The 15968-nt window shown below is 41.6% G+C and overlaps 1 protein-coding gene across 6 annotated transcripts in view; it reads left to right on the top strand.

Annotated features, from left to right (window-relative positions):
• slf2 (SMC5-SMC6 complex localization factor 2) overlaps window positions 1-15968 on the top strand; it is a 102671-nt gene that overhangs the window by 53818 nt on the left and 32885 nt on the right. For 5 of the 6 annotated variants that reach the window (XM_069900105.1, XM_069900104.1, XM_069900108.1 and 2 more), the window contains 4 exons: window positions 3660-3747; window positions 10438-10579; window positions 13328-13439; window positions 13955-14131. In XM_069900105.1, the coding sequence (XP_069756206.1) occupies window positions 3660-3747; window positions 10438-10579; window positions 13328-13439; window positions 13955-14131 (519 nt within the window). The remainder of the gene's footprint in view (window positions 1-3659; window positions 3748-10437; window positions 10580-13327; window positions 13440-13954; window positions 14132-15968) is intronic. The other variant, XM_069900106.1, reaches the window with a different exon arrangement.

The raw sequence follows: 15968 nt of genomic DNA, 5'->3' as shown, positions 1-15968 counted from the left end.
CGAGCAGATTTTCCTGGAACAGCTGCTTGAGGATATCTGACTCTTGCTTGCTGATGAGGACTTCAGCAACCCCAGGAAAGTTGTAGCCCAGGTGGATGTGCTCTGGAGAGCGAAGGAAAGTGGTGCCTTGCCTTGGTGGAGCAGATCGCTAGGCCCTGCACACAACCGGCAATAAGGCCATAGCAAGTGCAGAGGCAAGTGGATCTCCCTACCCACCAGTACTGTTTGATCACCAATGATGGCGTGTGGGACCCTATCGATGCATGCGTTTCAGGAAAACTCCATGGCCAACCCTTGTTAATGGTCGCAGTTGTTGGCCAACGTGACAGCCTCCTCCATGTGTGGGAATCTGTCCAGAAGGCACTTCCTTATTGATACTGGTGCCAAAATAAGTGTCCTCCCCTCGGCCTACAACACCCAGAACAGCAAGCCAGGCCCGGTACTGAGGGCAGCTAACAGTACCACCATAAGAATTATCGACACTCACACCATCCCTCTCTGCTTTGGCAGCAATCTGTTCACGTGGGCATTCACGATTGCGGCAGTGGCGCAACCACTCCTGCTAGCCCACTGCCTGCTAGTGGACCTTAAAGGGTGATGTTTGGTACATGCCAGTTCTTTTCAAACATTGCCCCTGGGAGAAACCAAGTTACTTGCCCCCCCCCCACCTTGACTCCATTACATTGTCTGACAACACATTCATGCGTGTCCTGGCAGAGTTCTCTTCGATTGTGGCACCAGAGTTTTCCTCACCCAAAGTGAAACACGGGGTAAGGTATCACATTCTCACCAAGTGGGATCCCCGTTCCATGCCAGGGCATCCCCACGAGAAGCTCACCCTCGCCAAGGAGGAGGTTTTTTTTTAATTAAAATAAATAAATTAAAAATGGAAGAGCTGGAGATAATGCGGCAGCAACTGGACCTTTTCCCCCAACCCCTGCATGTGGTACTGAAGGCAGCGGGAAGGTGGAGACCAGATGTTGACTATCACCGCCTCAATGAGGCCACCACACTGGACAGATACTCTGCCCCATATCCAAGACTTTACCACTAATTTACAAGGGGCACGGGTATTTTCAAAAGTCGACCCCACCAGATCCTGGTCCATCCCGATGTCATCCCTAAAACTGCCATCATTACCCGTTCAAGTTCCTGAGAATGCCCTTTGGTTTTAAAAATGCATTCCAGACCTTCCAGAGGGTGATGGATGCGGTGGGCCAGGATCTCAATTTGCGATCATCTATTTGGACAATATTTTCATCACCAGCTCAATTACACAGAGTACGCAGCCATCTAAGGCAACTGTGCGCTCGGCTAAAGGAATTCGGACTAACTATAAGCTCTGCTAAATCCCAATTTGGGCTGGAAGCAATTGACTTCCTGGGGCACAGAATCAACAGGCACAGAGTGAAGTCCCTGCCCAAAAAGGTAGAGGGTGCTTGGTGCTTTGCCAAGCTCCGTACAGTGAAGGGGCTGCAAGAATTCTCTGGTATGATTAATTTTTATCACCGTTTCATACTGGCAGTGGCCTGCATCGTGCGTCCTCTGTTTGCACTCATGGCGGGGGAAAATAAAGACATTTACCTGAAACAATGAGGCTTCAGAAGCATTCCAGAAAGTTAAGGACCCTCTGGCCAATGCAACCCTTCTGGTACACCCCAGGCCAGAGGCACCAACTGCCTTTACAGTAGATGCCTCCATCATAGCGGTAGGAGGTGTTCTGGAGCAATTGATCGAAGGGCAGTGTCAGGCCCTGCCTTGTTTAGCAGACACCTCTGGCCACTCAAACCCAAATACAGCACCTTTGACAATGAACAAATGGCGCTGTAACTGACAGTCAGGTTTTTTTTTTTTTTTTTTTTTTTTTTTTTGGAACATTGACAATTCAGGGTCTTCACAGAACATAAACCATTAACCTTTGCCTTGCATAAAGTGTTAGACCCATGGTCAGCCAGGCAGCAGTGACACCTCTTATGCCTGAGTTCACCATGGACATTCAACAGATCACTGGGAAAACCAACGTGGTGGCCGATGCACTGTTGTGCGCTGCAATCCGTCCAGGCCCTGTCCCAGGGAATAGACTTTACAGTCCTAGCCAAGGCACAGCAGGAAGACCCTGAGATCCCAGCATACAGGACGGCAGTTTGTGGGCTCAGGCTGGCCCTGGTAACCAGCTCCTCTGTGATGTCTCCACCAGCAAACCCCACCCCATCATTGAGACAGCAGGTTTTCAATGTGGTGCACAACCTGGTGCACCCAGCCATCAGAATTACTGTCAAAATGGTGGCCAGTAGTTTTGTCTGGCATGGCCTCCAGAAATAGCTCAGTTGTTGGGCCAAAATTTGCATGCTCTGCCAGATGTCCAAAGTTCAGACACACTTCAAGGCGCCCACACAGACTTTCAAGCCAGCACAATATAGTTTCAGCCACATCAACAGCGACATCCAAAAGAACATCCATGATTTTGTGCCCCAGTGAGTATCGAATTTTTGGTGGCTGCCAAGGACCCAACGATCTCATTGACAAGACGAAGAGAAAGACGGGTACTCTAGCCCCTCTGCCGCACAGCCAAGTCCTATGTCCACAATAGCCGAGAGACCTGTGAGTACGTTTTCGTATGGCGGGGGTGGGGGGCACAGCAGACACCTCTGCAATGGCCGTATGAGGGGCTGTACAAAGTAGTCAGACGCATTGGGTTGACGTGTGTGCTGGATACTGGCAGAAAGTAAGAGACTCGCCATCGACCGCTTCAAGTCAGCACATCGGGACATTAGCCAGCTGGTTTCCACGCAGCCCTCATGGCGCAGAGATAGGCTGTCAAAATCTGTGGACAGCACTTGGGGTGTGGTCATATAGCAGCCCGCTAACAGAGATATGACCCGGTGCACAATATGGCTGATGAACACAGTGACCGCGCAGACACTATGGAGGTCAATGACCTTCATCCTTGGTGACTTCCCGCATGGCGGGAAGCAACGGCGGGAACGATGACCAATCCGAGGCTGGCAGCAGGGAGAATATATAAGCCAGGTTTCCAGTGCAATAAACCAGTCTTTGACTTCGACTTTTTGGGTGTGTGTGTCATTCTTCCCACACTCACAGTAGTATATGCGCTACAGCATCAAAGTGCTTAAGATTCATCCAACAAGTAGTTCTTAATGTATATAGCATTTATGGCAAATTGTTATAAACACATTGCACCTACGTTTGAAGATCATGGTGAATGGGGGAAAAAAATCTTTTTCATGTTTTATCTATATTTTTATGGTATTAAATTGTATTGTGACTTAATTATAAACTACTATATGCCAGGGGTCTTGGGTCAGTCAATGGAATGGATAGTGCAAGCTGGAGAGACATTGAAGGAGCACACTATGTATTTTTGTATTTGTTTCTGTAACTTGACAAATTTTGGTCACGATCAGCCTTTGAAACCCATTTGGCTTATTTATATCCTTTAAATGTTCTATTATATTAAGCTAATTTTTTAAACCCAAATTGCTGTTTGGATATTGACTTTTTCAACAAAGAGCACCAAAACAAATTAAAGTGTTGCTACTCGAGGAGTTAATTTACTCCCCATACAAATTACCCAGAGTTGATGTAAAATTTGCTGATATACATTTTCATAAATAACGGGTGTAAATTTTGCTTTACAGATGATGACTATTCATTCTGATTACATTGTGTCGGTGCACATTTTCAAAGCTCTTTGGGACATCTGGACCAATGCTGCCAATAGAATAGGTTGGTGTGCAATTACTGATTGGAAGATCATATATTAAAAAAAAAAGTTATGTTCTTGTTCACATCTTGATAGTCCTTTGGTTCAAAGAAGCCACTTTGCTGTGCAGTTCATCTGTGGACACAAAGGTGATTTTGCAGTCCAGTCTGGAAGTGCAGAGTCTAGCATATTAGGGCCACTGGAAATCTGTTGTTGTAATAACTGTGGCTGCTGTTTTGTTATGCCGTTTACGGTTTTCCATCAGTTTTTGGCAATGCCTGTCTTCAAATCCGGTGTAGACTTTTAGCCCCTGATCATCAAAGCCCAGATGCGGTGGGTGGGGCATGTCATTAGAATGATGGACCACTGTATGCCATGTCTGTGGGGAGAGTAAAGAAAATACAGGATGGAATGGGATTGAGGGTTGTGGGCATGAGAGTGGTGGAAGAACAAGAAAAATTTGCACATTGCATTGTCCAGAGCTGTGAGTGTTGGTCTAAATTGCGCACTCCAGGTTGTTCAGGTACTGACATTTATTCTATTACCTGGTAGTTTGTTTTGAAATTTTAATCAAATCACACCTGCGTTATTTTAAGAATGAGCTTTGGGGTCGAATATGATGTAAGGGCCTATAGAACTTTTCAGTAAACATTTCAACAGGAGTCGAACACAACCTGCTGGAGAAATTCAGCAGGTCACGCAGCATCAGTGCGAAGTCCACATCATCCATCGAGCTACAGTTCAAAGCGTCAGTCCTTTCTTTTTCTCCCACTTCTCGAACGCTGAATTCCTCCAGAGGATTGTGTTTAGCTTCAGATTCCAGAATCTGCAGGCTCCTGTGTGTTTCTAGTAGGAATTGTATCTACTGGCTTTTAGTCAAACAGCATAAAGTTATTACATAATGATTGTATCATTCCTGACATAGAGTTGACTCATGCCAGGATCACTATGTTGGAATAGAATCTATAATTTCCAGAAACACAACTTCATAATCCAACCAGCAGGGAAGGTGCACCTATATACACCACAATCAATGTTCATTTCCTGTTTAACTAAAGGATAATAATGGTTGTAAATAGACTTCAATGACTACGTTAATATTTCTGGTAATTGCAAGAGATAGAATATTTTCTTCACCATGGAACTGTATAAAAAGCAAACATACTGGCCAGGACCCTGCCGTCAGTGACCACTTACTGCTTGTTTTGAAGGGCACTGCCCACAAGTATAGCTGCGGGTTGGACGTCCTTTTTCTCTTAATCAGAACTATGGAGTATCTTCATCTCCACCTGCTCCAAAAGAACATCCATGATTTTGTGCCCCAGTGACTATCGCAGGTAGTGGCACCGTAATGAAGTGCTTTGAAGGTGGGTGATGGAGCGAATCAAATCCCACCTTGGCATTAGATCACTGAGTCCACAGGAATACCTACAACAGCTTGTTGTTCATTATCTACAGTTCATCATTCAGGACCATCATCCCAGTAAGATGTGATTAAGCCAAAGAACCTGAGACTTTGTCCATTCCTCTGCAACTGGATTCTTGACTTGTTCATTGGCAGACCACACACAATCTGTGTGGATCAGCAACATCACCTCCTCCACACTGACACCTCAAGGCTGCGTGCTCAGTCCCTTATTCTATCCCTTGTACACTCATGACTGCACAGCCAAATTCAGCTCAACACTATTTACAAATTTGCTGACAACATCACAGTTATCCATTTACTGGAAATGATGAGGGTAGAGACCGAGAACCTGGTTGAGTGGTGTAAAAACAACAATCTTGCTCTCAACATCACAAAAACCAAGGAACATTGATTTTAGGAGAAGCTGCATTGATGGGAAGGAAGGTGGAGAGAGCCAGAACCTTCAAGTTTCTGGGAGTCCATCTCTCAAGAGAACCTTTCTTGGAGCCAGCACATCAGGGCAACATCCCAGGGTATGCAGTTTAGACCAACACTAGCGCCTCTACTTTCTAAGTAGTCTGGGGAGATGCGGCATGTCATCAGATAGTCTATCAAGCTTCTATAGTGCACTGTTAAAGTATACAAACTGGTTGCATTACAGCCTGGTTTGGCAATACAAGTGTCCAGGAATGCAGAAGCTAGGAAACACCCAGGTTGGACATGTGAACTTTCCCTTGATATATTAATCGTGGCCTATGTGCATAAATGCAAGTTGCTTTTTTTTTTGCTCTAAGATGACTATGAATATTTTTTTACCTCTTGTATTTGTATATATGTTTATCTCTTTTAATTGAATTCAATTAGTTTACTATTATAGCTAAAAATAGATAGCAGCACTGCGACCACAGACTGGACCTGTTTCAGGGAGGTGGGCATTTTCAACAGTCTAGTAAACATAAAGGAGTACACTAGCTCAGTAACTGGCTACATCAGCAGGTGCATTGAGATGTCACAGAGATCAAATGCTTCACAATCAGGGCTAATTAGAGATCATGGTTGGATGCAGAGGTCCAGGCCCTTCTCAGAGCCAGGGCTGAACTCCCCTGTGCAATCCGGAAGGCAAAGCGTGGATACGCACAGAAGATCCACAGACAGCTATGTGACACTGGTGACGTGAGGCACATTTGGTTGGGTACTGAAGGACTCCGCAGACCAATTGATGGAGGTCTCTACAGATATCTTCATCACCTCACTGCAGCAGTCCGTTGTTCCTGCAGGGTTCAAGTTAGCCACCCAAGAGGATGACAATAACAGGCCTCAATGACTACTGTCCTGTGGCACTGACCACCACCATTATGAAATGCTTTGAGCATCTGGTGATGGAAGGTATCAAAGCACGCCTCTGAGACAGTGGATCTATTTCAATTCACCTATAGAAGAAATCATTTCACAGATGATGCTATAGTTTTGTCACTTCACTCCATCTTGGTCCACCTGGAGAATGACGCCTCATATGCCAGGTTGCTGTTCGTTGACTTCATCTTGGTGTTTAATATGATCATTTGCCAGAGACTGGTGGAGAAGCTGTCCTGGCTGGGCCTCAACCCTCTCTGTATTTGAATCCTTGACTTCCTAATGGAAAGACTACAGTCTATCCAGGTCGGTAGCAGAACTTCGAGTACCATTACGCTGAGCACTAGTGCATCTCAGGGCTGTGTGCTTAGCTCACTTCTGTTCATGCAACTTACCCACGACTGCATCACTAGATCCAGTTCCAACAGTGTCATAAGTGTGCAGGTGGTATTTAAAATGAACATTTTACCTAAATTTCTGTATTTTTTTGACCTTTACCAATTTTTATTCCGAAGTTTTTTTTAGTTCATTAGATTTGGTTAATTCTACTTGTATATAGTGAGGGAAAAAATGTATAAATAAAGCCCATCTTCAAAAGACTAAAAGGAATGGAGGATTATCACTTCCAGATTTTAGATTCTATTATTGGGCAATTAACATGCATAATTTACTTTTATTATCACATTTGAATAAGTCAGTGAATCTCCCCTCTTGGGTAGAAATGGAAATGAAATTTACAAAAAAATTCTTCTATGCTGCCAATTTTGGGATCATTTTTACCATTTTCCTTTTCTAAATTGACACATAATTTGTTAATGAGAAATAGGTTGAGAATATGGGCTCAATTTGGAAAATACTTTGGGTTTAATAATTTTTCCCTGGCTAGTCCTATTATTATAAGTAATAATTTTTATCAGCCGTCTCTGCTGGATATAGATTTTAAGGAATGGTATAGATAATTTTGCCTCTTTTGAACAGATTTCTTTTTAGATATTTACAAGTTAGACATTTTGTTCAGTTCAAGCTTTCTGATTGTCCTTGAATCTCAAATACTGATATTCTTGATGTATTTTTTAAACTTGTGGTTTTTTTTCTACAGTGGATTAATATCATATATTTAAGATCATCCTGAATGGCTGGGATTAAGATCGATTGGGAACAAGATTTGAGCATAACATTTTCAGATGAAGATTGGTACTCCATTCTCATCTTAATTAATGATTCCTCATTTTGTACAAGACAATGTTTATTACAATTTAAGGTGGTACATAGAACACACGTGTCCAAACTTAAATTAACTTGTTTTTATGCAGATATTGATCCACTATGTGAGAAGTGTAAAAATTTTGAGCCTTCACTGATCCATATGTTTTAGGAGTGCCCAAATTTAGAGATTTTTGGAAAGATGTTTTCCAAATTTTAGCAATGATATTTAAGATCAATATAGAACCTTGTGTGTTAATTGCTTTGTTTGATTTTTCACATAAGTTAGATATACTTCTGTCTGCATCTCAGAAGAAAGTTTTAGCCATGCTGATAGCCAGGCAAGCAATTTTATTGAAATGGAAAGGTGACTCTTCACCTACCCATACACAGGGGTTATATGATGTAATGTTCTATTTAAGCATCGAGAAAATTAGATACAACATTAAAGATAGAAAGTTTCAATTTGTAAAGATGTGGGGCCCATTCACAGAATACTATCAAGATTGGAAGAATTAAGAATTTGAATATTCCAGATATTCTCTGTCTGATGTTTGCAGGTTGCCATGAGGGAGGGGGTAGATTAGATTTAGTTTTTTTTTCTTTCTTTATCAATTTTTATTTGGCAGCTTGGCAAATTTGGGCTTAACATGGTTACTATAGATTAATTCAATTACTTGTTTCTTATGTGGATCAAGGAACTGTTTAATGTAGTTCCATCAATTTGTTATTTATATAAAAATTTTGTCATAAGTTTATATGTTAAACTCAATAAAAATATTTAAAAAGGAAAAGAAAGCAACAACGATGAGTTGCAATATAGAGAAGAGGTAAAAAAAATCTCATGAAATGGTGCGAATGTAACAACCTGAGTCTCCACATGGACAAGACGAAGGAGATGATTGTGGACTTCAGGAGGACCAGGAACAACCACCCTCCACTACACATCAACAACTCTGTAGTAGAGAGAGTGGAGAGCACCAAGCTCCTTGGAGTTCACTTAACTAGTGACCTATTGTGGACACTCGACATCTCCTCACTTGTCAGGAAGGCTCAACAGCAACTGCACTTCCTGAGAAGTCTGGTGGACAAAGCTATCAGCCACCATTATGAAAACCTATAGAAGCTTTATCTAGAGCGTCCTAGCCGGCTACATCACAGTATGGTATAGTTGCTGCAGAGAAATAGATGAGAGGTCAATCAACAGGGCTATAAGAATGGCAGAGAGGATCACTGGAGTCTCCCTGCTTCCCACCCCCCACATCGACCTGATATATCAAGATCGTTGTCTGAAGAGGGTGCTCAAAATCATTGAGGTCCCCTTCCATCCTGCAGACAGCGTTTTTCAGCTGCTTCTGTCGGGAAAGAGATCCAGGAGGATCAGAGCCAACACCACCAGGCTGAGGAACAGCTTCTTCCCACGAGAAGTGAGAATGCTGAACGACCAAAAGAAACTGCTGACACTCACCATCCGAGACATTTGAACCAAAAGCCACCTTTATTTATTTTTATCGATAAAATACTTGTTCTGCATTTGTTTGTCTGTATGTGTGATATGTCTGGTTGTGTGTCATCAAGGACCGGAGAAAGCTCTCATCGGGTTGTACTTGTACAGTCAGATGACAATAAACTTTTTTTTTAAATTTTTTATTTTTCACACTATAAACCATATTGAGATGACAATAAACTTGATGAGATTTTCTTTACCAGTACCTGTTCAAATGTAGCAAATAAGAATTTTGAGCAAATGTATGTTGTACAATGTGTTTAATAATAAACTTGTTATCGTAATCTAGGAATAGTTATGTCATCAAATTGCCTGGGCAAGCACATTGAAATATTCTCTCTGATATCAAATAAGAAAGCAAGAAGTACAGTTTTTAAACATTTGCTGGATCCATTGAGCAAAATTTGAAATAAATGGAACAGGTACGGTAGACAACAGATCTAAAATATTACAATATTGAAATGAGTGTATTTTAAATTGAGGGAATTGCAGTGTCCACAAGTATTTTGGGACCAGAGGGTTAGGTGATCAACCAATGTAGATTAAATTGTATTTTAAAATCTCTTGAATTTAGTCTGATGTCAATAGTTTTCACAATTTTACTGGTTTCTCCACTTTGGAAAAGGATCCTAAAAGAGGAGCAAGATTTCACAGATGGCAACTTGTAGGTTTCTGTGGTGAACTGCATTTGCTCACACACTTAGGAAAAAACAGCACATTGGAGTAATGTGACAAATGTTGCCATCAATGTCATTGTCACAGCAGGCTTTGGGCGAACAACATAAAAAGGTAAAACTGAACATAGCATCACTCATGGCAGAGTTAAGAACAGTCAGGTGCGAGAATTGAAGTTCACTTCAGGAAGTGCATTTCGTGGTATGTTGATGAATTATGTTTTGCATATTGAATCCATTTCTCCAGAAGATAGAAAACAATCCATCTTTGATTTTGCAACAAAAGGTCAATAAAGCATGAAATAATTTCCCCCTGAAACCTGTATCACTGCCATCAATTTCTTCTGAGTTTTATGAGTAATTTTTACATAAGGGTTGAAGATTCTGCTTCTTGTAAGTAAATTATTGTTTTGAGTTGTGGCTGAAACTGTTTCTCTTTCACTTGGTCCAGAATGATAAAACCACAAACCTCAGCATTTCGGTAAAACTTGTATACTGCTTATATTTCAGTGCTCAAAAACGGCAAAACAAAAATAAATTATAACCATGCTTTCCTAATTTTTGCAAGTTAAAGGTGGCACCAATGGTTTCAAGGTTTGGACTCCAAGCGTCAAGGACATCGTTTCTGTCTTTCTCAACCTCGGAGCGCAGTTTGGCACTTTGTTTCCCCTGAAGCACCTTCAACCAGACTTCAGTGAAACAGACATATTGTAAGTTAAAATACAATCAGCTCAAACTTTGGTTACAATGCACCACATCAGTGTGTGATGACGTCAGCATGTGTTGGGTGCGTGATTCGGGGCTTTAAAAGGTTGTGTGAATTTTGAAGAGTAAATCTGTTTGGTACACTCTTAAAAAACGCGTGACTATCGTGTCCAATGTGATTCCAGTGGCCACAGTTTTAATTTTTCCAGTGCTTTTGAGAAGTACAGATGTGGGGTAAATCATCTTGAATCTTTAGAAGCAATCAGATTTTTATTTCTGTCATGTCTACATTTTTAATCTGAAACTTCAAAGGAAACTAAGAACAACTAGACGAAGAATGACAACAGCCCATCTGGTTTGCTTTCTACCAAAAGGGCATCAATCATCCTGGTGCCCACGAAGAGCAGCGTGAGCTGCCTCAACAAATATCACCCAGTAGCACTAACATCTACAAGCTTCTGCTCCCCCCATCATTAGACCTCCTGCAGTTCGCATACAGACCCAACTGCTCAATGGACTATTCCATTGCCACTACCCTCCATCTATCCCTCACCCACCTGGAAACAAGGACTCGTATGTTTGAAGGCTGTTTATTGACTTCAGCTTGGCATTCAACACAATCATACAACAGTACCTGATTTTTTTTTTTTTAAAGTTGAACCTACTGGGCCTAAACACCTCCCTCTGAAAATGGATTCTCAACTTCCGGTTGGGGAGACCTCAGGCAGTCTGGATTAAAAACAGCACCTCCAAGACCATCACACTGAACACGGGATCCCCCAGGGCTTTGTGCTTAGTTCATTGTTCACTCTGCTGACCCACGACTGGGCAGCTAAACCCAGCTCGAACCACATCATCAAGTTCGGTGATGACACGACTGTGGTGGGCCTGATTAGTAAGAATGAGGAGTCAGCGTACAGAGACGATGTGCAATCACTAACAGACTGGTACTGAGCCAACAACCTGTATCTGAATGTTTTTTTAAAAAGAGATGGTTGTCAACTTCAGGAGTGCCCGGGGGCACCATTGACAACTCCATCGTCGAGGCCGTTATATAAAAAAAAACAAAAAAAAAAAAAAAACCTCAAGTTCGTTGGAGTGAAGAATGAGGCACGTAAGTGCACAGATATTATCTATACCCCACCCCAACCCTTAAGAAATGAGTTAAGAGACAAGCCGTCCCAACAGATAAATAAAGAGAGTGAATTAAGGTTGTGGCCCAACGATGTGCATTTTAATTTTTAGCTTTTTTCCTTTGTCTTTTATGGTTTATTTAATATCCAGGGAAGGAAAAAATACTGGACTCTTATAGTTTGTTATATTTATTTAAATATGCCATCTAACTTTACTTTGCAGGCATGGTATGAACGATAAATAAAGGTGACTTGATTTGAGAGATTGGTCATGGATAGAATTAACCCGTACCTATGCAATTGTCTGGTCCCACTCCAATTCACCTATTGCCACAATCGCTCCACAGCAGAGACAATATCACTGGCTCTCCACTCAGCTCTGAATCATCTCAGAAACAGCAACTCGTACATACAGCTATTCTTCATAGATGAACAGCCTTCAACACCATTATTCCCTCAGTCCTGGTCAAGAATCTCCTGGGCTTCTGCAACTGGATCCTTGACTTTCTCATTGGAAGACCACAGTCAGTACAAATTGGAAACATTATCTCCTCCTCACTGATTATCAGCACAAGTACACCTCAAGGATGTGTGCTTAGCCCACTGCTCTACTCACTGTATGCCCATAACTGTGGCCAGGCACAATTCCAATGCTCTCTGCAAATTTGCTGATGACACCACGGTTATTGGCAGAATTGTGGCAAAGAGGAAACATTCAAGAGGGAGATAGATCAGCTCGATGAGTAGTGTCATACCACAACTTTGTACTCAATGTTAGCAAAATCAAGGAGATAATTGTGGACTTCAGAAGGAAGTTAGGGGAACACGGCCCAGTCCTCATCAGTAGTGGAGAGGGTCAAAAACTTCAAATTCCTGGGTGTCAACATCTCTAAGGATTTGTACTGGAATCTCCATGTCAATCCAAACATGAAGAAGGCTTGCCAGCAGCTATACTTTGTGAGGAGACTTGGTGTGTCACTGAAGGCTCTTGAAAACTTCTACAGGTGTACTGTGGAGAGCATTCTGGCTGGAAGCATCACTATTTGATATGGAGTTATCAATGTTCAGGACAAGAAATAAAATTCCAGAGCGTTGTTAACTTGGCCTGCAACATCACAGGCTTCAAACTTCATATCATCAAGGACATCCTCAAGAGGTGGTCTTATGAAAGCAGCTTCTATCCTTAAGGACCTCCACCATGCAGGCCATACCCTCTTCACTCTGCTACCATTGGGGGGGGAGGGGGGGGAGGGGGAGGTACAGGAGCCTAAAGATGAGCTCTCAGCAGCACAAGGACAGTTTCTTCATCTCAACCATCCTGAATGATCAATGAACCAAAGACACTGCTTTACTTTGACTTTTCATGCACTATTTTCATTTATTTCTGTAAGGTGGTTTATATGAATGTTTTCACTGTGATGCTGCCGCAAAACAACACATTTTGTGACTCGACAATAAATTCTGATCTGATACTTCCCCTGATTCAGTTTATTCCAGACCTGTTGAATTTACTTGCCCATCTTCCATGAGGGTTTAATGTAGTATTGCTGCAAATCATGTTGCCCTTGAAATAAGATAATCATTGCAAATTAACATGCTAAATTGTTATTTTTTCTCTAGGTCTGAACTGCAAAATGATAAAGAAAATGATCCAAAGGATAATGTGCCAACTTCCCAGGGAGTTTCCATCTTCAGCACTCTGCCAGAATTTGGCATAAAGAATGTAGTCAAGGTAAAACTTTTTATAATGTTAGAAAAAGTTAATTGTATTAAAGTTCAACAAATAGAGAGGCAATAATTAGGTTGACTTCCACACTCAATCTGGTAAAATTAATCTGAGCTATTATTTACCCACTGGTTTCTTTTAAATGCACATTAAGGGATGATTTGCCAATTTGTGTTCCTTCCCCTCTGAGAAATCTATTTTTAATTCTGTGATGTTTTAAACAAGACCAAGTGATGTACAAGGAATCAAGGAATGTACAAAAACTGCAATGAAAAACAATTGCAAAATTCCAAATTAATTATGCAATCTATAAACTAGCTTGCTGGAGACTTTTTAAGGTGAGATTCCATCTTGGCAATTTGTTATTCACAATGTTTAACCATGGAGAACTTACTTGCACATAATTAAATAGGCTAATTCAAATTCTGGAAATGTCTAGCAATTTAAAATCTTTTGTGCTTTATTTTCCTCCTGCTGATCTCTAGAGAGAAACATGCCTATTTGTTTTTAAATTCAATTAGTTTCTTCTGCTGTGCACCTCCATTTGCCCTGAAGCATACTCTGATAAAGAGTTAGTATTGCTGATAAGCTTGTTGGTTAGAATTGGCCTTGAACAAGAGCTGCAGCTTACGCCTTTGAAAGACTTACAGTGTTTACTGAAAAATCTTCTCAACAACATCAGGCACTGGAGCTCGAAGGTAAGATTGGTGTTGGTGGGAGATGTATGCAATTTAATTGATGTTTTATGACTTTAAAGATGATTTGAGGAAGCATGGGTGAAGGACACGTGAACTCTTTTGAAGATGGGCTCATGTGTGGAATTAGTTCAGCCTGTTGGTACCCTGCTCATCTGCATCTGAGTCATCACTACCTCACGGGTATAACTCCCTGAAGGTCCCAGGTGCATTTTATGCAACTTTCCTATCTTTCTTTCGATTAATCAACAAGGTGAAACTGTTTTTCTATTTGGTTTTACTTTGGTCAATATATTTGTTATCTGAACCTATCCATTCCAGAATTTCATAGCATTTCCAGTTGCAAAGATGTAACATTTTACAAATTTCAATAGCTCATCCATATAGTCATACAACATGTAAAAGGCCCTTTGGCCCAACAAGTCCATGTTGTCATTCTGGGCTTGTCCCATTTGCCTGCATTTGGTCCATTTTTTCCAATTCGAGCTCTTCCACTGCAAGACAATTGGCATTACAGTGACTTAAAAAACACCTGATCCTGTCATGTACGGAGAAGTGCATGGTTGTATTGACAGCAATTAACTGAGAAAACTCATATACTCTGATATTGTGTCCATTGTTCCTTTGCTAGCTACATTGTACAGTGGAAGTGATGTGGCATTTCTATCTATTATTGTGTTAACGTAATTATTCTCACATATTGAAATCAACTCCTGTATCCTGCTGGTTAAGCTTAACTTGGTTCTTTCAGCAGACATCCATTAATGTTCCCTGGAGAGATTAGCTTGTGTATACAGTTGGATGCTTTTAATCTTCCCTGGGACTTTACCTCAGAGTTTGTTCAAGGTAGTATCTTAATATCCATGTTGTGGTTTAAGTCCTGCAGATCATGTCTTTTTATCCATGCCAACCAAATGATTGATCTGCTGGCATGGCCTTCCACTGCCTTCAGTTCTCTGGTGATCTAATTCCACCAGCATAATACACCTGATTTGGCAGTTGACTTCTATCCTCTTGCTGCATTAAACTCTAGGTATTTTTCTCTGCCCTGAACTGCTTGTCTCCTTCTTTTCCTGTCTCATGCCCTCCAATTGCTTCCCATAATTCCAGGACATACCTCTTAAGGCCTCTATTTCTACCTTCTGCTAGTTCTTCTAGCAACTTTATTAACTGCACTGCCGTCAGTTTGTAAGGAATCTGGACAGTTAGGTATGGACTCGAGACTCGCCATAATAACTGGAAGTAGTCTGGCCCAGGACATGGTGTTCTGGATAGCCTCGGTCGAGTTAGTTTGAGGAGTGTGGTTCTTTTGTTCTCCTGATGTTTCCCTGCCTTTATCCACAAGCATTTCAGACACTCCCCAATTCTTCACATTCTTCTATGTCGCCATGTATGCGGGGTTCTTCTTGCCTGATCACACCTGCTACTGAAAAAACATAGATGCAGGTCAAACAGTGCCTTTATCTAGCAAAGGGAAATATACATCACGAACGTTTTGGGCCTAAGCCTTTTACTTAACCACGGTGTCAACAGAATCCTGTGTTTTACACCTGCTGAGTTGTTTCCTACGTCTCACATTATCTGTCAGACCGCTCATCAGCTGAAGTATTGCACCCCCACTTTGCCTGTCTAGTATCAGTGTGGAAAGGATTTAGAGCTAACTGGGCCATCTGCTTGAAGAAGCAGGATAATGGCAAATTGTTAATGGCTCATATACATGATAGGAGGAACTGAGATTCACCATCATTTGTCCTTGAGTAAACTGATAGTGGCCGACCAGCTCCAAAGTTAGTCAAAACAAGATGCATTTTTTGTTCAGAGCTTGTTCAAACTCTGAAAC

Source organism: Narcine bancroftii, chromosome 10, assembly GCF_036971445.1.
Source record: "Narcine bancroftii isolate sNarBan1 chromosome 10, sNarBan1.hap1, whole genome shotgun sequence".
NCBI classification, from domain to species: domain Eukaryota; kingdom Metazoa; phylum Chordata; class Chondrichthyes; order Torpediniformes; family Narcinidae; genus Narcine; species Narcine bancroftii.
The sequence above is the reverse complement of the archived record's forward strand: the minus strand, read 5'-3'. Positions and strand labels throughout refer to the sequence as shown.